The sequence below is a fragment of the Schistocerca serialis genome, chromosome 5 (assembly GCF_023864345.2).
Source record: "Schistocerca serialis cubense isolate TAMUIC-IGC-003099 chromosome 5, iqSchSeri2.2, whole genome shotgun sequence".
NCBI classification, from domain to species: Eukaryota; Metazoa; Arthropoda; class Insecta; order Orthoptera; family Acrididae; genus Schistocerca; species Schistocerca serialis.
Genome location: NC_064642.1, coordinates 118,928,223 through 118,951,935, shown reverse-complemented (window position 1 = coordinate 118,951,935; position 23,713 = coordinate 118,928,223). Strand labels below are relative to the sequence as shown.

Here is a 23,713-nt window from a genome sequence, read left to right as displayed (position 1 = left end):
AGAAACAGTGCATCAGCAATCACATGCATTGTGCTGCTTCACCATTTATTTTAATTCTCTTTGTACTGTCTAACAAACACAGAAGAAATGTAAAAACGTACCATCATTTGACCATCAGACAGAATCCTGTATGGACGATAGTAATAAGCATCCCTGGCATAGAGAAACAATTGAAAGATTTGAAAACAAATAAACCACCAGGTCCGGATGGAATCCCAATTCGATTTTACAAAGAGTACTCTATGGCATTGGTCCTTTACCTAGTTTGCATTATTCATAGATCTCTTGCCCAGCACAAAGTCCCAAGTGACTGCAAAAAGGCACAGATGACTCCAGTATATAAGAAGGGACCCAAAAAATTACAGACCAATATTCCTAACTTCTGTTTGCTGCAGAATCCTTGAACATATTCTAAATTTGAATATAACAAACTTTCTTGAGACTGAGAAGCTTATGTCCACAAATCGGCAAGGTATTAGAAGGCATCGAAGCAATTCAGAGGTGGGCTATGTGATGAAGCAAGCTGGGACCTCTTTACTTACTCTCTTGTTCTGCTATCTGCCTCCTTAAATTAATTTTATTTTCATTATTGTCTAATTACCATTAACATACATTAGTATAATCTGCATCTCCATAAAAGAGAAAGGTTGGCCCTCAGTCTTAAGAAATGTGGCGCCAGATCAAATTTTGTGTTTAGTTTTGTGTATGTAATCAATTTCCTAATATATTTTGACAATTCCTAATTAATATCTTTTGGTGTTGGGTTAAATCAGTTATTGTTTCATGACTTAAATTCTATTGTTGACTTATAAACAAATATAAATTCTGTGTTAATTATAAACATTTGAAAGAACTACCAGGACTCTTAAAGTATTTATTTGGCTCTCATTGAAAACACTTTAACAAAGCTACCCTTTAATTAATTCCAAAATAATTAGCAGATTTGTCAAAAGCATTGTTTGTATAAGTATATCTGTCAATTTCATGATTTAAACAAATAACTCAGCCTAATATTTGTGATAGAAGTAACTGTTAAAAAGGAGGAATTTTTTTATGTATTCAGTTAATTGTATGAGTTATGTTTTAATTGTAATTTCTGTAACTTAAACATCAAACAATGTGTAGTTCCATTGCCTATTGTTGTGAGGATATATAAAGGACAGATTTTTGGCCCCAAGACAGTCTAGTCCATGACCAGTTTACAGATGGGGCAATATGTACCAGAGTAATGCATCAACTGAACAGTGGAATTAGTGTAACATAAATAGGCCATGTGTTAAAATAATTACAGTGTCTGTTCAATTTATTTCAGAAATAGTGAACTGTGTGGTTAGGTATCTACAGCTCATAGATGTTTAACAGCAAACTACTGTAACTGTATGCTGATGTTTGCCTGAAAACTATTAATGAGGCTTTTCAAAAGTTAACCAATAGTGAACTGGCCATATAATTGTGTAATGTTGGGGGTTGTGAACTGAAATTAAAAAAAAAAAAAAAAAAAAAAAAAAAAAAAAACTGTGAAAGGCCACTGTGCAACTGTTGGCTACATCATTTATAGTAGTCAGTGTTGAACTTCCACCCCCCATTTTTCATCCAGTATAACCAATGCAGTACGTTGACACAGAGGACTATCAACAAAGAAATAAAGCAGGTGAATGTCACAGCTGCTAGATTTGTTACTGATAGGTTTGAACAACACGTTAGTGTTATGGAGATGCTTCGGGAATTCAGGTGGCAATCCCTGGAGGGAAGGCGACATTCTTTTCGAGAAACACTGTTGAGAAAATTAAGAGAACCAGCATTTGAAGCTGACTGCTGAACAATTCTACTGCTGCCAACATCCATTGCACATAATGACCACAAAGATAAGATATGAGAAATTAGGGCTCATATGGAGGCTTATAGACAGTTGTTTTTCCCTCACTCTATTTGCGAGTCGAACAGGAAAATGGAAATGACTAGTAGTGGTTTGGGATACTCTCCACCATGCACCATACGGTGGCTTGCTGAGCACCTATGTAGATGTAAATGTAGAAGATACTAATTCCTTCTTCAACGAATGTGCTGTACAAGAATGATGAAAGGGGTTAACCTTCTCTGTCTCTTCACTTTATTTTAGCTGTGTTTCTCTTCCATTAACACTTATTAATAAGTACTACTTCCTGTATGATTTCCATATCAACCTTGTATCATTCTAGTCATTTGTCAAACTTCTCTTTATTCATTCATTAATTTTCAGTTTTTCTCTGCAGCATCTTCTCACTTGCTTCATGAATTCCATGTATTAGCAGTAGGTTTCATAATTTTGTAAGTGAATACTACAAGTGATCTGAAATTTTCTATTTATCACATTCACTAAAAATGAGGTGGTATTTAGTATCCAATAGTTGTTTTTAACTATATGTTACTGAAGTTTCTTGCTACTAAGCAAAACCAGGTTTGAGTGCATTCACAGGAAGGGAAGAGATCTGAATGATTACTGCTCTCAACTGTACTTGATGTAAGTCCAAAACAAATATAGAAAGTAAATTTAAAAAATAGGAAAAGCAACCACTCATCTATAGTTGATTGATCTGTGCTGCATAGACACACACAACAGCACAAGTCATTACTAGATATTACATTACTGTGACGATGGCAACATTATGTGTTACCGTGACCAAGATTGGGTTACACACACAACAGCACAAGTCATTACTAGATATTACATTACTGTGACCATGGCAACATTATGTGTTACCGTGGCCAAGAGTGGGTACATCTGTGTCTTTGTATTTGTGTGTGTAAATAACCACACAAAAATCAGTGTGACAGCTCAAAAGCTAGCAATGTCTCTCTGCTGTTACTTACATGTATGTGCCACAAACCAATCAACTACAGATAGGCATTTGCTTTTTTGTTTACGATTTGCAACCTAGAATCTTTGTTATTATAATAACAATATAATGAAAATGATAGTTGCTACTCACCTTACAGCGGAGATGCTGAGTCACAGAAAGGCGCAACAAAAAGACTGTCAGAATGTTAGCTTTCGGGTAACAAGGCCTTTGTCAAAAATAGACAGGCCACACACACACACACACACACACACACACACACACAAATGCAACTCTCAGCCACATGGCCACAGTCTCTGGCAGCTGGAGTCTGGCTTCAGCTGCCAGAGACTGAGGTAATGTTGGTGTGAGATGCATTTGCACGAACATATGTGTATGTTGTTTGTTTTTGACAAAGGCCTTGTTGGCCTAAATCTCTTGTTCCAACAGTCTTTTTGTTGTGCCTTTCTGTGATGCAGCATCTCTGCAGTATCGTTAGTAGCAACGATCTATTTCATTATATTGTTACATTCCATCCTGGATTTTCCATTGTTTGTTATTGTAATAAGTTATGTGAGTTCATGCAATTTGAAACAGTGATACATGTATTAATAATGTGACCAGCCTAACTGATTTTAATGCCATTACTGTCACAGCCTGAGTGGATCATTACCATTCCGTGATCCCATTGCTATCATGAGAGGGCAGTATCATATTACCAAACCACCTGAAGTGTGGGTAAATGTATCGTATCCTGCACAAGAGCTTGTGGACAGTATGTTGAAAAAAGACCCAAATCAGAGGATTAAAGTTAAACACATCTTGACGCATCGTTGGCTACAGGTGACTATTGTTATTTATCAGCTACTGGTTTTAATATATTAACAAATTTTACTGTTTTCTTTATCTTTATGTTTTCATAACTGTCCTCTGGTTGACTGCTTTTAAAGAATACAGCAAATACCCATTATTCCCCATAAACTTTGCTTTCGTTACAGGACATTCACATTCAGTAATTTTCTATTTTTCAGTGATGTAGTGTGATCTTACACTCACTGTTTCAGTTTGTCTCCAATTTACTGACTCAAAAGATTCTTAAAAGATGGGATCATGAGACTGCAAGTGTCTATAAGATAAGTATTGCTATGTATGTGGTCATGAATGAAGGAACGTGGAATGAAATTTAATGCAAACAAATGTGACATCCTGGTTAGAACCAGAAAGTAGGATAGAGTAACTACTGGAATAATGAATGGAAATTAATAATTAAAGAGTGTGGAAAGTGTCAAATACTTGGGAATTGTGACAGAGGAGATCAGTGAACATGGCAGACAGGCCACACCTTTCCTGCTTAGTGTTATGAAGCAAAGAAGTAATATATACAAGTTGATACATCCCAGTACTAATATACGCATCTAAAACATCAGTAATGAAGAAAATAGATGTAATCAGATTACAGGCATGTGAAATGAAGTCCCTCATAAGAAGGACAGGAGTAACAAGAAGAGATAGGATAAGAAGTTAAAGGGTAAGGAAAATAGTGAAAGAGGAACCCCTACAGAACAGGAAGAAACATCAAGACCAAGCTGGTATGAGCACTTTAAGAGAATGGAAAATAAGAACACTCCCAAGAAGTTACATGAAATGGAGGTATGAAGTAAACGACCAAGGGATAGGTGGCTGAAATGTAAAGGAGGAGTCTATTGAAAAAAAGGTACAAGGACTGGACCATAGTGAACACAGAAAGATGGTGGGAAAACATGACTAGATGGTGAGGCTTATGTTTCAGACAGACCCAGCATGTGGCCAGAAACTGTTCAAAATGATGATTATGATGATGTGATCATTTTATCAAGGCCAGAGAAAAAGAGTACTCCATTAACATAAAATGTTTAAGACCTCCAAAGAATACTTTGACATGCCTGTACAGTGTAATATATCATTTTTATATAGAAGAGAGTTCACAAAGTAGATGGGAAGTTGCAGATTCAGATTTTTCAGCTGAGGATATAGAAAAATACTATCATAAATAGGAAGATGTAAATGACTTGATTACAGACCTTGGTTTCACAAAGTCAAGGACCGAGCTTCTGACATCAAGATTGAAGCAGTGGAACTTGTTGGATGAAGGTGTGCATGCCAGAACAGAGAAAGTGTCACTAAGAATTTTTCCCCTTCATCAAAATGACCTATGCTTCTGCCACAGTGTGACTGGTCTGACTGGCACTGTTGGAATAGACTCCAATCCAAATGAGTGGTGCATATTTGTAGACAGCTCATCAAACACATTCTTAATGGGTAAAGATACCCATCCCCTCCTCAGACTCACTCAGTTCATCTCAAAGCGGATTACACAAGCATAAACTTCTTGCTAGAATTCGTAAAATGTATGGTTACGAGGTAATAGGTGACTTTAAAATTGTGATATTTCTGATGGGTCTCCAAAGTGATCTACAGCAGAGTGTCTCTAGGACAATAAATGAGACAGGAAAATGGTTTAGTGATAATGCTTTGATCATAAATAAGGATAAAACGGTATTGATGAATTTCAGTAATATTTAAAGTACAGCTAAAAGAAGAGTAAAAGCTGAGTTAGGGAACTATGTTATTGCACAAGCTCCATACACAAAATTCCTCGGTATATGGGTGGATGAGACTTGAGATGGGAAAAGCATCTAAAGTTTTGAGTAAAAAATTAAGTAAATGCTGCTATGTGCTAAGAATGCTTCGGGAATGCTGCAACACTGAATCATTGCTGTGTGCCTATTATGCTTACATGAACGGTTTGCTTAGATATGGTGTGATCTTCTGGGGAAATGCAGGTACAGCAAAACAAGCTTTCAAACTTCAAAAAAGGGCTATTAGAATAATGAAAGGGGTTCCCTGCAGAATGTCATGCACGGAAATATTTAAAGAATTTAAAATAATGACTCTTCCTAGCTTATACATTTATGAATGTGTATGCTTTCTGAAAACTCACCAGGAATTTTCAACATTAAATAAAACTGACTTTTAAAACAATGAACAATGAACAAAACCTACATAATTATAAATGTTCATCCCCTACAAATGAAAAACGTTTTATAACAAAATCAAAGGGGGGAGGTACATAAATTTTGGGACCTCCTCAGAAATTTTTGTAAGAAATGTACAATGTTAAAGTATTGAGAGGAGTAGACACAGGCTCAGACCACTACTTGGTTAAAATTAAAATCAAATTCACACCGTCAAAGAAAAAATGAAAAAAAAAACTAATAAAACAAGAAGGAGGTATGACCCATATCAGCTAATTAAAAATAACAAATACCAACAAATAACAGAAACCAAAAAGTAGCAGATGATCTAGAAGAACTGGTACCAAGTCTAAAGAAACGAGCTCACTTGAAACTACAAAGTACACCTGCGTGGAGGACTCCAGAATGTGACAAATTCCATGAAGAAAGACACCAAGCATGGTTAAGGTTTCAAATAAACAAAACAGAAGAAAATGCCATCAACCTCAAAAATGAAAGAAAAAAAATCATAAAAAAATTAGGAAAATTAAAAGAGGATTCTATAAAGACATAATAAACCCTATAGAAGAGAATTACCAAAAAATCATTTCCAGGAACTGATACAAAATCTTTGGGAAACAACTACAACAGTACGAGCCGTGAACACTAATACTGAATGATGAAGGTGGAAGAATGGCAGACAGAAAATGCTGAAATGATGGCAAAAGCATATAATAAGCTTTTGAATTGTGAAGAACACAAAGAATTCTTAGGAATTGACCTGAACATTGGACTATGGCCATCATACACCCCCCTACACAAGAAGGCGGATAAGAGCAGTCCAGACAACTGCAGAGGAATCTCTCTCCTAGACTAGACATACAAGATTTTATCCAAGATCCTATATGGAAGAATCAAGGAACAACTAGAACAGGAGTTAGGGGAATATCAGGTAGGTTTCAGACCATGAAGAAGCTGTGCAGAGCGAATCATTAGTTTAAAATTGATTATGGCATACTACAGGACGTGGAACAAGCCTGTTGCAATACCACTTGCGGAGTTGTAGAAGGCATATGACTGCCTCCATAGACCTTCAGTACCAAAAATTTTATGAAACCTGGGACTTCATCCAAAACTAATTAAATTAACAAGACTTACTGTAGCCAGAACCAAACTGAAAGTTAAGTTTAGAGAAGAAATTTGTGAACCATTCCTTAAAAAAACAGGCTTAAGAAAAGGTGACAGTCTCTCAGCAGTACTGTTTAACTGTGCCCTGCAACACTTAATGAGAGAATGGTACAATGATAACCCAAAGCACATTAGAATTGGAAATGCTAAAAATAATATAAATTTGAAATTCTTGGGATTTGCTGATGATCTTGCTCTCCTAGCCAACAATGTTCAAGAAATCAGGCAACAAGTTAATTCACTACAAGAAGCAACACATAAAATTGGCCCCAGAATATCGTTTGAAATAAAACCAACAGAGATTATGCTATCTGACCCACCACTTGGAAACAAAATTACAATAGGAGAACAAGAAATCAAAATTGTTGATAAATTTAAATATTTGTTGAAATTGTAACTTACAAGCTAAATGAGAAAACCTCATGGCAAAACAGAATAAAAAAAACTGAGCAAAGCAGATTATAATAACAAAAACACACACAACAAAAAACCTATCCATAGATGCAAAATTAAAACGTAATACAATAGTTACGCAACCAGAAATAACTTACACAGCTGAAACCATCTTCAAAACATCTAATATAGCAGAAACTGACAAAATACACTTGTCTCTACCTTTAGTAATCAGGACATGCATAAATAAACAACATCAAGTCAATAGGCACTGGAGAATAGCTTACAATGAAACAGTGTACAAGAAAATAGAACCAGTAATAAGCATGATCAGGAAAAAAATGTATCTCATTCTTTGGACATCTGATCAGAACACCACAAAACATAATTAGTACTGATATAATAAACAAATTGTGGAATAGTAAGAGCGACATTAAATGGATCACAGAAATTAAGGAAAATACAAGAGAACTCCAAATTACAGCAGATGACTTAAAAAACAAAACAGAGAGAACCAGCATACTGCAAGAGACACAACCCAAGCTTTCAGAAACCACATAGTGCCAGCTGACTCCAGAGTCATAAAAAATAATGAAATACATAAACACAACACCAGGAAGAACTCAAATCTGCATGTTTTACGTACAAACACTCAACTGTGTAAAAAGGGGGCTTTCCACATGGGCCTCCAACTGTTCAACAATATTCCCACTAGTATTAAATCCATTGAAGATAACATAAAATTTAGCAAAGCCATGAAGTCATATTTGTTGTGTTACTGTTTTTACTCTATAAATGAATACTTAGAACAGTAATCTTGCTATTTTATGTTAAACTGAAAACATTGAGCAATATAGTACATTATGACACTATATGTTAGTATATGTTAACAATGTTGACTGATATTTTCCAACATCTGCAACACACTATGTACCACCAGATCACATGGAATAAATAAATAAATAAATAAATGAAGATCAATAAAAGGGCTACAGGAAGAGTGACCTCAGATGAAGAAAGAAAGAAAATATGTCAATCAATCAATCTCTTTATTCATCCATTACCAATATACATTGTATGGATGTAGTCAATTACAATATAGTTTCTTATCTTTAATTTGTTTCAAAAACTTGGATAATAAATACAAATATTTTATATCAGTATATATAAATAATATTACTTTTCCAGATTCAGATATTCTTCAATGCTATAAAAACTGTGTGTTAGTAAAAACTGTTTAAGATCTACCTTGAATTTATGAAATTCTTTAATTTTCTTTATTGTAGAAGCCCCCCGCCCCCCCCCCCCCCCCCCCCCTCCCATGAACAATGGACCTTGCCGTTGGTGGGGAGGCTTGCGTGCCTCAGCGATACAGATAGCCATACCGTAGGTGCAACCACAACGGAGGGGTATCTGTTGAGAGGCCAGACAAATGTCTCGTTTCTGAAGAGGGTCAGCAGCCTTTTCAGTAGTTTCAGGGGCAACAGTCTGGATGGTTGACTGATCTGGCCTTGTAACATCACCCAAAATAGCCTTGCTGTGCTGGTACTGCGAACGGCTGAAAGCAAGGGGAAACTACAGCCGTAATTTTTCCTGATGGCATGCAGCTTTACTGTATGGTTAAATGATGATTGCGTCTTCTTGGGTAAAATATTCCAGAGGTTAAATTGTCCCCCATTCGGATCTCCAGGCGGGGACTACACAAGAGGATGTCGTTATCAGAAGAAAGAAAACTGGCATTCTATGGATCGGAGCATGGGATGTCAGATCCCTTAATCGGGAAGGTAGGTTAGAAAATTTAAAAAGGGAAATGGATAGGATAAAGTTAGATGTAGTGGGAATTAGTGAAGTTAGGTGGCAGGAGGAACAAGACTTTTGGTCAGGCGAGTACAGGGCTATAAATACAAAATCAAATAGGGGTAATGCAGGAGTAGGTTTAATAATGAATAAAAAAGTAGGAGTGCGGGTAAGCTACTACAAACAGCATAGTGAACGTATTATTGTGGCCATGACAGGCACGAAGCCCACCCCTACTACAATAGTACAATTTTATATGCCAACTAGCTCTGCAGATGACGAAGAAATCGAAGAAATGTATGATGAAATAAAAGAAATTATTCAGATAGTGAAGGGAGACGAAAATTTAATAGACATGGGTGACTGGAATTTGGCAGTAGGAAAAGGGAGAGAAGGAAACGTAGTAGGTGAATATCGATTGGGGGTAAGAAATGAAAGAGGAAGCCTCCTGGTAGATTTTGCACAGAGCGCAACTTAATCATAGCTAACACTTGGTTCAAGAATCATAAAAGAAGGTTGTATACATGGAAGAAGCCTGGAGATACTGACAGGTTGCAATTCTTGGTGATATTCCTTGAAAATCAGTTACTGAATCTATTATTTTTATGTTCACTATAAATCCTGTACCAAATTGAGGTCACTGTTTCATAATCCTTTGTCTTGCTTTCCCATTATAAATACTATATCCTTGTGATTCGATGAGACCTCTATTGTGTTTCTCATTCATTGGCCGCTATTAACATTTTTTATTTATTTAATTCGTCTGTGACCTTCTTGAGTTTTGCAGTCGTAAGTAGTGAGTTCATGTTGTGCGTTACAATATAATTTATTTGCTTATGTTGAATCTTCTTTTTGTGCGTCAGTAGGCATTTGGGTGATTGCAAATGTTCTAATTCATTGATACCTTCTAGTTGGCTACCCACCAAATCTGATGTAGCCTTTACCTACTTTTCTGGGCAAGACGGTGACTTTTTTCCCAAAAAGATCTTTCCATATTTGACTTTCAAAGGTAATTAACCTTAGCTGGAACACACTCTGATTTACAACCATGGTTGTTAACCACAGAGAGTGTCTTTGGTGCATGAGAGCTACTTTATTTCAGTTAAGTTTGCCAGTAAGCTGGTTAGGACCCCCCATCCAACACCTGGGACGTGCCACATAAATCACCTCTCCTCCTGCTATGACAGCATGGTAGCTGATTTTACTATTGTTTCCCTGCTTTCTTTCCCTTTGGGGTAGCAGAGACATCAGGTCTCCCTGTAACAGATAACACTGGCTAAAGAGGAATTAATTCCGTGAGAGAAAGGCTAATGTCAAGCTGGAACCATTGGTAGACACACAAAAGGTGCTGATGCCTCCATGACTCGTAAAGCTGGACCTGCAAAGCTATTGGTTAGAGGTGTGACTAATGAATCTGCAGTCTTCAAACACCTGCTAGGCTTCTTTCCCGAACTGTCCAAGACACGAGGTTGAAGCTGGTGTTTTTGCTTGACAACAGATAAAGATCACACAATGCAAGGAATTTCCAAATCTACTAGTCATAAGGAAAATACTGCTTGAAAATGGTTTATAGCAGTAGTTTAGGGTATTTTGGGCAGACATAAGTCCGAAAAATATGTGCAACTAGTCAAGGCTGCAGTGAATATCTTTGACATAGGGAGACACATGATGTCCCACAAAATCCATGTTCTTGAAGCTCATCTAGAGTTCAAAGAGAATATTGGAGCATACTGAGGGTTGAGAAGGGAGTGAGACAGGGTTGTAGCCTATCGCCAATTTTATTCAAACTATATATTGAGCAAGCAGTAAAGAAAACAAAAATTTGGTGTAGAAATTAAAATCCATGGAGAAGAAATAAAAACTTTGAGAGTTGCCGACGACATTGTAATTCTGTCAGAGACAGCAAAGGACCTGGAAGAGCTGAACGGAATGGACAGTGTATTGAAAGGAGGATATAAGATGAACATCAACAAAAGCAAAATGAGGATAATGCAATGTAGTCGAATTAAGTCAGGTGATGCTGAGGGTATTAGATTAGGAAATGAGACACTTGAACAAGTTAAATGAGTTTTGCTATTTGGGGAATAAAATAACTTGATGATGGTCAAAGTAGAGAGGATATAAAATGTAAACTGGAAATGGCAAGGAAAATGTTTCTGTAAAACAGAGATTTGTTAACATTGAGTATAGATTTAAGTGTCAGGAAGTCTTTTCTGAAAGTATTTGTGTGGAGTGCAGCCATGTATGGAAGTGAAACTTGGACAATAAACAGTTTAGACAAGAAAAGAATAGATGCTTTCAAAATGTGGTGCTACAGAAGAATGCTGAAGATTAGATGGGTAGATCACATAACTAATGAGGAGGTACTGAATAGAATTGGGGAGAAGAGGAATTTGTGACACAACTTGACTAGAAGAAGGGATCAGTTTGTGGGACACCTTCTGAGGCATCAAGGGATCACCAATTTAGTACTGGAGGGAAGCATGGCGGGTAAAAATCAGGATGTAAGTTGCAGTAGTTATTCAGAGATGAAGAGGCTTGCACAGAATAGAGTAGCACGGAGAGCTGCATCAAACCAATCTCTGGACAGAAGACCACAACAACAAAAACAACAACAACAGAGAAAAACAAGGTGGATGCTCTCACTAAGATAGTCTGAATTTAAAACATCACTCTTATTTTTTTTACCAAATACTCTTGGCGTCAACATACAAATATGGCAGGAAGATAACCTCCTACCACTGAAAGCAGGTGCTGTTATGAGATGGCTTGTTTGCATGTAGCATTTAAACAGCCTATATGATGTTGCAATGACTGTGTTGTTCAGAAGTACAATGCAATGTTCACAGGCACTGTGGTGACTACAGCCATTATGAAATACATGAGATGTATTCACAGCTGAGAATATGGGCAGCCATCAACTGTATAATGAAATAACTACAATGAGAATGCATGCATGCATGTCCAAAGGAACATTGCATCATACTTCTGAACACCACTTGCACTGCAATATTGTATTTATCTGCCGACACATTAAAATGTCTCCACTGTTGAGGAAATACATTATCCAGGAATATATATATATATTTTTACATTATCAGTGTGCCATTCTCCGTAACTACTGATTTTGGCAACCCTTTGAATGATAACATTCTGGACAAAGTTTGCACTGTTTTCATAAGTTATAGTTGACATTTTGACCACATAACAGAATTTACCAAATGTATACATGACAATCAGGCTGTAGCTTTCAAAAAATGGGATTCTATGGTCTATGTATTGAATTGGTCCATAAGTTCTTAGTGTTTGCCCATTAGTTTAATAAACACAACAGCCTGCCAATGGTGGGGTAATTTTTTGATTCCATGTGACTATAAATCTGTGATATTGAGGTGAAGAACTTGTCAACTCATGTTTGGAGCACATTTTCATCTGGAAAGGAAGTTCCCTGAAGGTTGTTTGACAGAGAGCAGGAAAGGTGAACATCTGAGGGAGCAAGCACACACTTCACAAAAATGACGAAGGAATTTGTGGTGCATCACAGATGCTACGCTTAACTTATTCTCAAAAAAGAAAGCTAACTATCCACAGTGCAGGTGGTATGTGGTACCCATACAACCAATATTTGAACCTGCCTATTGCACGTTAATGTCTCATAATGGTGGAGTGATCACAGTCCATCACATTTGCCAATTCTTGAGTACACTGACGCGGATTATTGTGGGCTAATGCGTCTAAACGATGTTCATCAAACCCTGAAGGTGTTCCTGAACGTAGAGAGTCTTTAATGAAAAAATGATCCTCCTTAAAATGAGAAAACCATTTTTGTGCTATGTCCCCTGGCATTAATCCCATAAATGACACAATTGTTTCTGGCTGCCTTCACTGCTATCACCCCTCTGCTGAACTTAAACAGCAGAATATGTCAGAAATGTTCTGATTTCTCAATTTGACACTCTCTTTCTAGTGTCCACATGTCCACTCACTATCTCCAAATGACAAAATGTAAACTGAAATAGCAACAGTGAACTAAAATTAAAAAATTACGATTGATAAATTAACCCACAGCAACTGGAATACCAACATGCAAAACAGAAATACCAGGAACTTATGCAGCAACCTAATATACACGTGACCAGAATTCTGATGCCTGCAGCCATGATAAATATTGTCTTAGGGGAACTGACTGGTATTTCTGCATGAGTAGCATTTAGGCAGCATCACTAAAGGATGACTCCCAAGTGGCATTAATGCAGCATGTGAAGCACTATCAGTTTCAGCAGTTTTGAAATCACCATTCATGTCTTCCTGATTCTGAATACACCAGAGTGACACCACTGTAGACAGTTAGAGCATGTTTCATGTGACAGTATGATTTAATTTCTGGTTGATTGAGTAACTCTTTATCTAAACGACACTTTGTTTGAATGTGTTACTTTATTCCGGATAACACTGATTCCTGGAACAAATTTGTTATCAAAATGGCAACAATAGAAAATTTTCAACAGTGTCTTGATTCATGATACCTAAAGCAAAACATACATCAGCAGAATTGAAATTTTTATCCAGCCATATGGGGATCTGTAAACTGTTTCATAATTGCTGTTTGATAAAAGCAGTGCCCCTTGCTGTAAGCATTGTGCTGTTCTGGAAGCGTCTGTATTATGTGGTCCAAGTATATCCACCAATGGCTTGTGATCTGTAAGTAGAACGGACTTCTGCTGTAAATGTACTCATGGAACTTTTTGGCAACAAAGACAATAGTGAGAGCTTTCTTTTCATTGACTAAAATTCCTCTGAGCAATTTCTGCTTTTTAGGATGTGAACGCTATTAGCCTTTCTAAACCACATTGTGTATGTGACAAAACTGGGCCAATTCTGTATTTTGAAACATCTGCTGCAATAGTTAACATTTTAATTAGATGGTATTGGGTGAGACATGTTATGTTTGGTGAACTTTTGTTTTAATTTATGAAATGCACATTGGCATTCATTGTTCAAGAACCATTTTGCTCCTTTTCATAAGAATTTTTTAAGTGATTCACTTATGGATGCTGCATGTAAATGAATTTCTGATAGTAATCAATTTAGTCTAGAATGGCACACAATTGTTTGAGATCTTTGGGAACCAGAAGGTACTTAATAGCTTCATCATGTTTCAGTGTTGGTCTGATGCCTTGTTGTGACAGAACACATCCGAAGTATTGGACTTCCCACTGAAAGAATATGCATTTTACATTTTAAACTGGCCACTTGTAAAATCTTAAATACGCATACCAAGTTATGCAACAGTTCTTCAGCAGTGTCCCCTGAGACTATAATATCATCTGGGTAGTTCATAGCATTAAGAGTTTTCCTGATTCACTGTTCCAAGTATCGCTGAAACAAACATGGTGCACTGGCAATCTTTTGTACTGATGAAGTCCAGATGTAGTACTGATGACCAAGAATTTCCATGTATCCTCATTGAAGGCTACTTATAAGTGGGCCTCCAAATCTAGTTTTGCAAAATATACACCACCAGCTAATTCAGACGTTAGTACATCTGGTTTTTCAATTGGATATTAATCAGTTATTGATTGCACAATGACTGTAACCTTAATAACCCTGGAAATCCTTAATGTACCATTCAATATATGTAGACAATAATTGGCATAGCTCATCTGATACTAGTAATGGGTTGTGTAATGCCATTCTGTTCAAGCTGATCAAGTTCCTTTTTCACTTTGTCCTTTAATGCATGGAGAATATTGTGTACTTTACAGCATGTTGGCAGAGTGATTGGCTCCAGTGAAATGTACATTGTGTAGTTTATAATGTTAGTTGTTGCTTTAGAAAAAATGGTATATCATTACAACAGCTTTTGCTACTCTTTGCTACAAACATCAGTAAGAATATGATTCATCCTTTCATGGATTGTGAAGTCGATTTTATTGAGTAAATTAAGGCCCTGTCAATTTGTCCCTTTGACCACTATAATTCTGATCTGCTTTGTAAACTGTTTGCATGCAACGGCCATTATGAAATGTTTGATCAGTGTTTGTTTATTGCTGTATATAAACAGAAGCTTCAAAATTCAATTATTATTGGTGACCTCAACTTTTTGAATACTTGCAGATTAATCAGAGTAATGGAAGAGCCCACATCAGTTTGAAATATCAATGGTACTTTATTTGACCAGAGTGTCATAGATAAAGCTTTGTCATTATCTGAGACGATAGCATTCAGTTTACTATTTTATTTCTTTACTCATGCTTATCTTGAACATAATTTATGTTACCAGAATTTTTATTATGAATCACTTCCATTTGTTTTGGTTTCTTGTTACAGTGCATTTGTGTTGCAGAGTTCAGTTTCAAGACCTTTCTTTTTGCAGTATGTGCATTGTGCATTTCTGAAGAAATAATATTCACACTTGTGACTGATATTACAGTATGCACATGAATGTAATTTCCCTCTATGGATCTGTTTATGAACTGCAATAGCCTGCGACTAATGCACATGGTCATGCTAAAATTTTGACTATGCAGGCTATTGTTGTTGACATACTGCAAACACACTAGCATCTTTGAACTAGAACACATCAGTGGAGGCAAAAACACCTACTCATGTTCCCAAGGTAAAGGCAAACATTCCTGCAATGATGGATTAGTTAAACTAAAAAGGTCTTTCTTTACTTCATGCTCAGGAAAGTGCATGATAAGAATGTTATGAATGCGAGAATCAGTGTAAGACTTTTTTCAGCTCTTATTTCCACACAGTAATTTGCAATCTCTAGTGAGCTCCTATAATTACGCTATCCCCTCTTTGTAAGGATGATTGGGCGTTTTAAAACAATGGAAAAATTTATGCCGGGTGTGTCAGGTGGGATGGGAAGAGGGTGAAAGAGGTGGGAGGCAGGAAGAGAGTTTTGGGACGAGTATCTAGTGGCATGGAGGGAGGCAGCTGGTTTGCTGGCTAGGAATGTGGGAGGGAGGGATGGCAGGTGCATGGGCAGGCATGTGGTACATGGATACCAAAGCCAATGAGAAGTGGCAAACAGTGAAAATGATGCAAAGATGTGAACTGGGAGGGGGTGATAGAACAGAAGAAGGGGAAACTGTTGGGTGGAGGGTGGTGGGACAGTGGGCCATTGGAGATTAAGCCAGGAGGTATACGAGAGAGAAGGATGTGTTGCACACATAACTCTCACCTCGTTTTGGAAGAGCTAGTGGTGAAGAGAAGGATCTAGATGGCCCAGGTTATGAAGCAGCCATCAAAATTGAGCATGTTGTATCACTGGATGGTCAATTTTGCTCTTAGCCACAGTTTGGTGGAGGCCATTTATTCTGGTAGTCAGCTGGTTGCTGGTCATACCAATAAAAATAACTGTGCAGTGATGCAGTGGATCTGGAAAATCTCTCCCATACAGGCTCAGCATCCATGGACTGCATATATGTAGCAATGACAACTCCCTTATCCAGTACACTGAAGGTCTCATGAGGGTCTCCAGAGACAGGCACTACCCCACAAACCATGACTGCAAACAGATTTCCCATTTCATACTCTCACACACCTGTAATACTCCGACCAGCTCCAAGAATCAGCTACAAATCCAAGGAGTGCTGTCCATGTCACCCAGTACCACCCTGAACTGGAACAACTGAAGCATATCCTTCACCAAGGCTATGATTATCTATCATCATACCATGAAATGAGGGACATTCCACCCAACTCTCCTAAAATGATATACCATCCTACACCCATCTACACAACATCCTAGTCCATACATATGCCATTCCCGTCTCATCCCTTTATCACAGGGATCATATCCCTGTGGAATACCCAGATACAAGACACACACAATCCACCCACCCAGAACTTCCAGCTTATCTTACCACTAATGTGAAATTCTTTATGCTTGTTTATTTATTTGCTACTCAAGTATGTGATTTTCCCACCAGCCCACTAAATCTGTCAAAATTATTACAAATAAAATCATGAGATTTCATACCCTCACATTGTGCAACATATCCTTTGCACCGTTAACCCTCCTGGTCTCAATCTCTGTTGCTCCGCTATAACCACCCCTCTGCCAAACAGCTCCCCTTCCTCCATTCTATCACCCCTTCCTAATTAATGTCTCCATGTCACCTGCACTGTTTCCCCACTGGCTCTGGCACCTGTCTATCACATGCCTAGCCTGTGCAGCTGCAACTCCCTCCCTGCTGCATTCCGGATTCCTAGCCATCAAACTGGCTGCCTTCTTCCAAGCTACTAGTTACTGATGCCAGCCCCTCTTCTTGTGTCTCATCCCTGTCTACCTCTATCCACCCCACCCGACACAAAACACCCAACTCATCATTGCACTTGCCAAACTGCAGTCCCTGCATTGTGCATCCAGTTTGCATCCTGCAGTGGCAGAGGCATTGTGAATCCAGCTGGCACTGTGGAGGGGCGCATGTGCACATTATGAAAAGTCACATGTCTGACATCAAAGGTGGAGAGAGGTTTGCAAATAGGAGTAGCATCCCCTTGTTTGAGACAGACTGTAGCGGGGATTGACTGAGAGCAGACCATGTCACTGAAGGCAGTCCACCCTCATTGGCGCGATACACTGAATTGGTAGTTTGTCTGATGCTGCAAAGTAAAACCATGTATAATTGTGTGGGAAGTGACTTTGACTGGGCCACAATAGTTTTATTTTGAATGGGTGACAGTAACTACAGACCAAGACATGGTTAACTCAGATTAACAAGGCTCATGTCAACATACTGTGTCATGTCTCTTAACTGCACTTATAAATAGGACTCTGCTCACTATCTTACTGAGGATATTCTTAGTTTTGTAGTCAATATTCACAGCTGCCCTTATGAGCATCACTGAGTGGAAACATAACAGAAATGGAGAATCTTATCCTGAATGACGCCAAGCAGTATCTTAAATATCATGGAATTTTGTGTATAGAGTCCCATGCCCATGTCATAGCACATTTTGTACAGACATCATCGAATGTGTGGGTTTGTTGCTTGTTCGATAGGTTATCTCCCACTGGTGTTTCAATTCATAGAGCATACTGCGCCCATGTCTGTGTGTGTGTGTGTGTATGTGTGTGTGTGTGTGTGTGTGTGTGTGTGTGTGTGTGTGTGTGTGCGTGTGCGCGCGCGCACCAAATTTTCCTTCTCATTTGTATGTGCCTATCAATGACTCAATTCTTCTGCTGCTCGGTGTATGGTCTCCTTTACCCCTAAATTGTTCACTTTGTAACTTGATCACCTATCTCTTAACACTGCATGTTTGTACAAGTTAGGTGAAAAGCACAATAACTCAACATCCCTACCAAAAAGAACTCTCTGCAGTAGTGGCAGTTTGAGCTACATACAATCGCAATCACAGTGTGAAGTGAACCAACCTACTTGTTTTAGCAAGTCAGCACACATTAGCAATGCTGCAGCCTGCCAAATTCGCCTGCCCCTCATTCACTGCATAAATCCTGATGTTGCATTCCTGCTGGTTGCACTTGCATACAATTTGAATGACATGATAGGTCAGAAAGAGGTTTGTTGTCAAGCAAATAAGTACCCAAAACATCTGACAAAAACAGAGTATATCATTGAGCTCCTGTATCCTCCAATTAAGTTGGTATACATCACATTCAAAATCAAAGATATATGTGCATTACACCAGAATTCACAGATCCTCGGCAGTCAATAACACTTAGTAATTGCCTCCCCCACCATGCTCTCTACAAGCTAGTAACACCAGTGGGAGATAACCTATCACGCAAACAATATACCCACAATTTCACTGATGGCTGTACAAAATATGCTACCACATGGGACTTTATACACAAAATTCCAGGGTATTTAAGATACTGATTGACATAATTCAGATTAAACTTCTCCATTTCTATTATGTTCCCTGCTCAGTCATGACCATAAGGGCATCTGTGAAAATTGACCACAAAACTGAGAATATCAACAGCAAGGTAGTGAGCACAGTCCTATTTATAACTGCAGTTAAGAGACATTGACATAAGTTTTGTTCATCTGTAGTTATTGTCACCATTCACAATAAAACTTTTGTGCACTAATCAAAGTCACTTCCTACATAATTACACATGGTTTCACTTTGCAGCATCAGACAAAATACAAATTCATTGGATTGCATCAATGAGGTGGGACCAGCTCCAGAGACATGGTCTGCTCTCAGTCAATCCTTGCTACAGTCTGTCTCAAACAAGGGAATGTTACTTCTGTTTCTAAACCTCTCTCCACCTATAATGTCAGCTATGTGACTTTTGATAATGTCTGTAATTGAAATATTTTCCTGAGATCCAATGGTGACTAATACTTTTAATCACTCAGAATGACTCTTGTGTGACTTTTTGGATGTATCTTTCTTGCCCAAAAAGTATATTTACTGACTGGCTATTTTGTGTCCTCTTCAGGGACAGGGCCAAATCCATTCTGCTCTTGCCAAGGGGCGTGTCTCTCCTCAAATTGCATCTTACTTTTTAGTTTTGTGAGAAATATTGCTATACCAGTCTCCTAGCTACCTCTGAAATGTTGCTGGAGCGTTTTTCAAACCGAATGGCATTCTGATGTACTGGTAATGGCCTTACAGAGTAGAGAAAGCAGTTTTTTGATGATCGTCTGGAGCCACTTCTAACTGATGACAACCACTTGTCAAATCCATCGTAGAAAAGTACTGGCACTCTATTAAGTGATCCAAAGTCTCTGATATGTTTGAAATGGGATATGTGTCCATTACTGTCTTATTATTGAGGTATTGGTAGTCACAACAGAACCTGTATTTCTTTGTTCCATCCATAGGCTTTTTAGGCACAACAACAATGCCCACTCCCCACCAATTATTACTATGCTCTAGAATACCGTCCGCAAGCTGCTGATCAATGAAATCCTCCACAATCGGCTGCAAATACCTCGGTATTCTGTATAGTTTACGGTAAACAGGTGCTTCATTCCCTATTGGTGTCTTATGTTGAACTAATGAAGTTGCCGGTAACAGCCCTTGCGGAAAAAACAAATATTTAAACCCCCACAATAATTTTTCCATATGCTCTCTTTCTCCTCCTTTCAAATTCTTAATTTTGTCATGCAATGCAGTTCTATCAGCAGTTAGTGGTTGGTCGCTTCGCCTACCTCTCGATCACCAGTCTTCGTCATCTGGCACATCCAAATTTGCTACTAAAACTCCTTTTCTCAAATTTGCGTCTACAGTGCTAAAATTATCCATGTTCATGGGAACTGCTCACCCATTGTTCCCCTCCTATACATGTATAATACTACATTTCACAAAACAACCCAATGGGCCCAAAACTTCATTATCCTCCAATGGTTCAATTACACATACTGTACCCACAGGTAGATTCGACTCCACACTTACCCAAAGCGACTTCCCAGTGCCACCAGACACATGCTCATGTGAATTAAGCTTTAATGCTAATGTACACGGTTCAATTGGTTTGTTCATTACGTTGAATGCCCCTCGTGACAACTCCGCATCGACAACAGTTTCCCCTAGCTGAAATAACATTCCACCAAGTTCCACAGTTCGTTGTCCAAGGACAATTTTGCCATGATGTTGATGCAAGAAATCTACTCCTAGGTACATGTCATAGCCCTCGGTTACCCATGGTACTATCTCCATGGATGCATCAAATTGGACTTTCCCTATGTGAAAGTCAACTGTCACTGGCCCCAAAGGTGTGACCTCCTTATCCCCCACTCCACACAACCTATAACATGGTGGGTCTAGCTTCCTTCGTCCCATTAAACTCTTAGTAGCCACTGACACTTGCGCCACTGTGTCCAACAAAACCTTAAACTTTTTAGTTCCTACGGATCCTACCATTGAACATTCCACCTCTTCATACATATTAAACGGGAGCTCCCTTAGGTGAGTCTTGGGCCCCCTCTGCTGTTTAACGATTGTCCACCTCAACTAACTCCATTTGTCCATCCTCCATGGTGCTGATTTCCACACCTTCCTCTATTCCTCGGTGACTGGGGACATTGCCTCTGCACATGTCCCGTATGACCATGCTTATAACGTTTTATACCTGCTGTAAACACTGTTTGTCTATCACGTACCCCCATTGCCACGTCTATTTCCTCACATTGGATTGCCAGCTGAATGGTCAAATACAAATCTTTTGGAGCCCCTTCACACACTTTCCTCAAGATATGTGCCAGTAACCCCCTCAAAAATACATCAAGGGCCTCCTGCAACAAAACACCATTCGCTTCATCGCTCTGACCCAACTCATAAGTGTACTCGTTAATTTCTCTTATTCTGTCCGCAAATTTCTCTACTGTCTCCCCCTGTCTCTTTATCATTGTACTCAACCTATCCCTAAAGTACCGAGCGCTATTCTGTTTCTTGTACCTTTGTAAAAGCCCCTACTTCAACTGCTTAAACTGTCCTGCCTTCCTTAAGGCCTCAGAACACCTTACATATGTCTTCACGTCACCCGTTAATCTAATCTCGGCTACATGTAACAACTGTTTGTCCAACCAATCATTCATCACAGCTGAAGATTCCAAGTCCCCCACAAACAAATGCACATCCTCAGATGCCTTGCGAGAAAACGGAATAATCAAACTCGCGGCAGCTGGCTAAATCTCCTGCTGTGGCATCCTAGGCAACAACGACTGATCCGATGGGGTGTCCTGCTCACTTCTAGATGTTATTTTGCTCCTCAACTGTGTATTGTCTGCTGTCAACTGTGCTACCTTTTGCAACAAAATCCGTACCGCTTCTGGTTCCAACACACCTCGTGTTCGTGACTCTGCCATTGTGTTGCTTTTGTTCCCCGTTAATCCTGAAACAAAATAATTAAGTACAAAAATAACTCCACTCCTTACACCTAAGTATCATCATACTCAGTAACACCTTAGTCAGACCAACACAAAATTAATTAAATGCTTTGGAAAAAAAAGAACTTACTGCCCCAAATACGCTACCACTCTGACAACCAAAAATACTATGCCCACTCAAAAAATCTACAATGGCCTACCATGAGCCATACTCAAAAACAAAAAAGAAAGAAAACGCCCACACTCAAAAGAAAACTTGTCAATACTCACCACATCCTGTGACTATAATGTAGGCGGTGGGCTTGAACATCGTACTGTACAGACGACGTCCACTATTCTGACACCAAATCCCACTTCTGACACCAAATGTAGTGAGAAGAGATAGAAGGCACCGCATTAAGGCTTGTCCGAGCTTTCCAAGTGATTTATTGTTTTCAACTACAGTGCCGCATTCCCCTCAGTCTGCGTCATCAGGTCCCGCAACGACCTGTAAGCTTCTGCTAATGTGTTGGCCTTGTATGGCCACGAAGGTGCATGGATGTCAGGTTGCGCTGGCAGCCGGTTCAGCGACCTTCACCTCTGATGCCTCAGCGCCATCTGCTGCAAGGTGACCCGCTGTGCACTTCCTCGCCAGTGTGGCTAAGAACACGGCGACAACGAGCGCCCGCAATCCGGCATCTGAATCTGAGGCCCTTGTCTCAGGATGCCTCCAGTGTGTGTTGGGAGCCATGACGAGTGCCCACAGTAGTGAGCCATGGAGTGGGCCGCTGCTGGCTGGCTACAGACCCCGTGTCAGCGTCAGGGGGTCGAACCAGCAACCCGCTGTGGATTGGAACGCTGGCGCCCCGTCCGCTGCTGTGTGTAGATGCTGGTGTGACACGCCCCACTGTCCAGGAGAGCTGTCACACTTGAATGCATTGTTAGTGAACCAGCACCTATTTATATGTGGCTCTGCACCTCTGTTTTCCTAAACAAGCCACTCCGAGTCACGAACTGATAACACTTAGATTCCAGAATGAGATTTTCACTCTGCAGCGGAGTGTGCGCTGATATGAAACTTCCTGGCAGATTAAAACTGTGTGCCCGACCGAGACTCAAACTCGGGACCTTTGCCCTTCGCGGGCAAGTGCTCTACCAACTGAGCTACCGAAGCACGACTCACGCCCGGTACTCACAGCTTTACTTCTGCCAGTACCTCATCTCCTACCTTCCAAACTTTACAGAAGCTCTCCTGTGAGCTGTAAGTTTTTTTTTTCCAAAGCATTTAATTAATTTTGTGTTGGTCTGACTAAGATGTTACTGAGTATGATGATACTGAGGTGTAAGGAGTGGAGTTATTTTTGTACTTAATTGTTTTGTTTCAGGATTAACGGGGAACAAAAGCAACACAATGGCAGAGTCACGAACACGATGGGTGTTGGAACCAGAAGCGGTACGGATTTTGTTGCAAAAGGTAGCACAGTTGACAGCAGACAATACGCAGTTGAGGAGCAAAATAACATCTAGAAGTGAGCAGGAAACCCCATCGGATCAGTCGTTGTTGTCTAGGATGCCGCAGCAGGAGATTTAGCCAGCTGCCGCGAGTTTGATTATTCCGTTTTCTCGCAAGGCATCTGAGGATGTGCATTTGTTTGTGGGGGACTTGGAATCTTCAGCTGTGATGAATGATTGGTTGGACAAACAGTTGTTACATGTAGCTGAGATT

General features: G+C 39.2%; 1 protein-coding gene across 1 annotated transcript in view; it reads left to right on the top strand.

Annotated features, from left to right (window-relative positions):
• The window catches only part of LOC126481644 (ovarian-specific serine/threonine-protein kinase Lok-like), a 220,799-nt gene that overhangs the window by 172,644 nt on the left and 24,442 nt on the right, over positions 1-23,713 (top strand). The window contains exon 7 of the mRNA XM_050105550.1: positions 3,473-3,659. Coding sequence (XP_049961507.1) covers positions 3,473-3,659 — 187 coding nt within the window. The remainder of the gene's footprint in view (positions 1-3,472; positions 3,660-23,713) is intronic.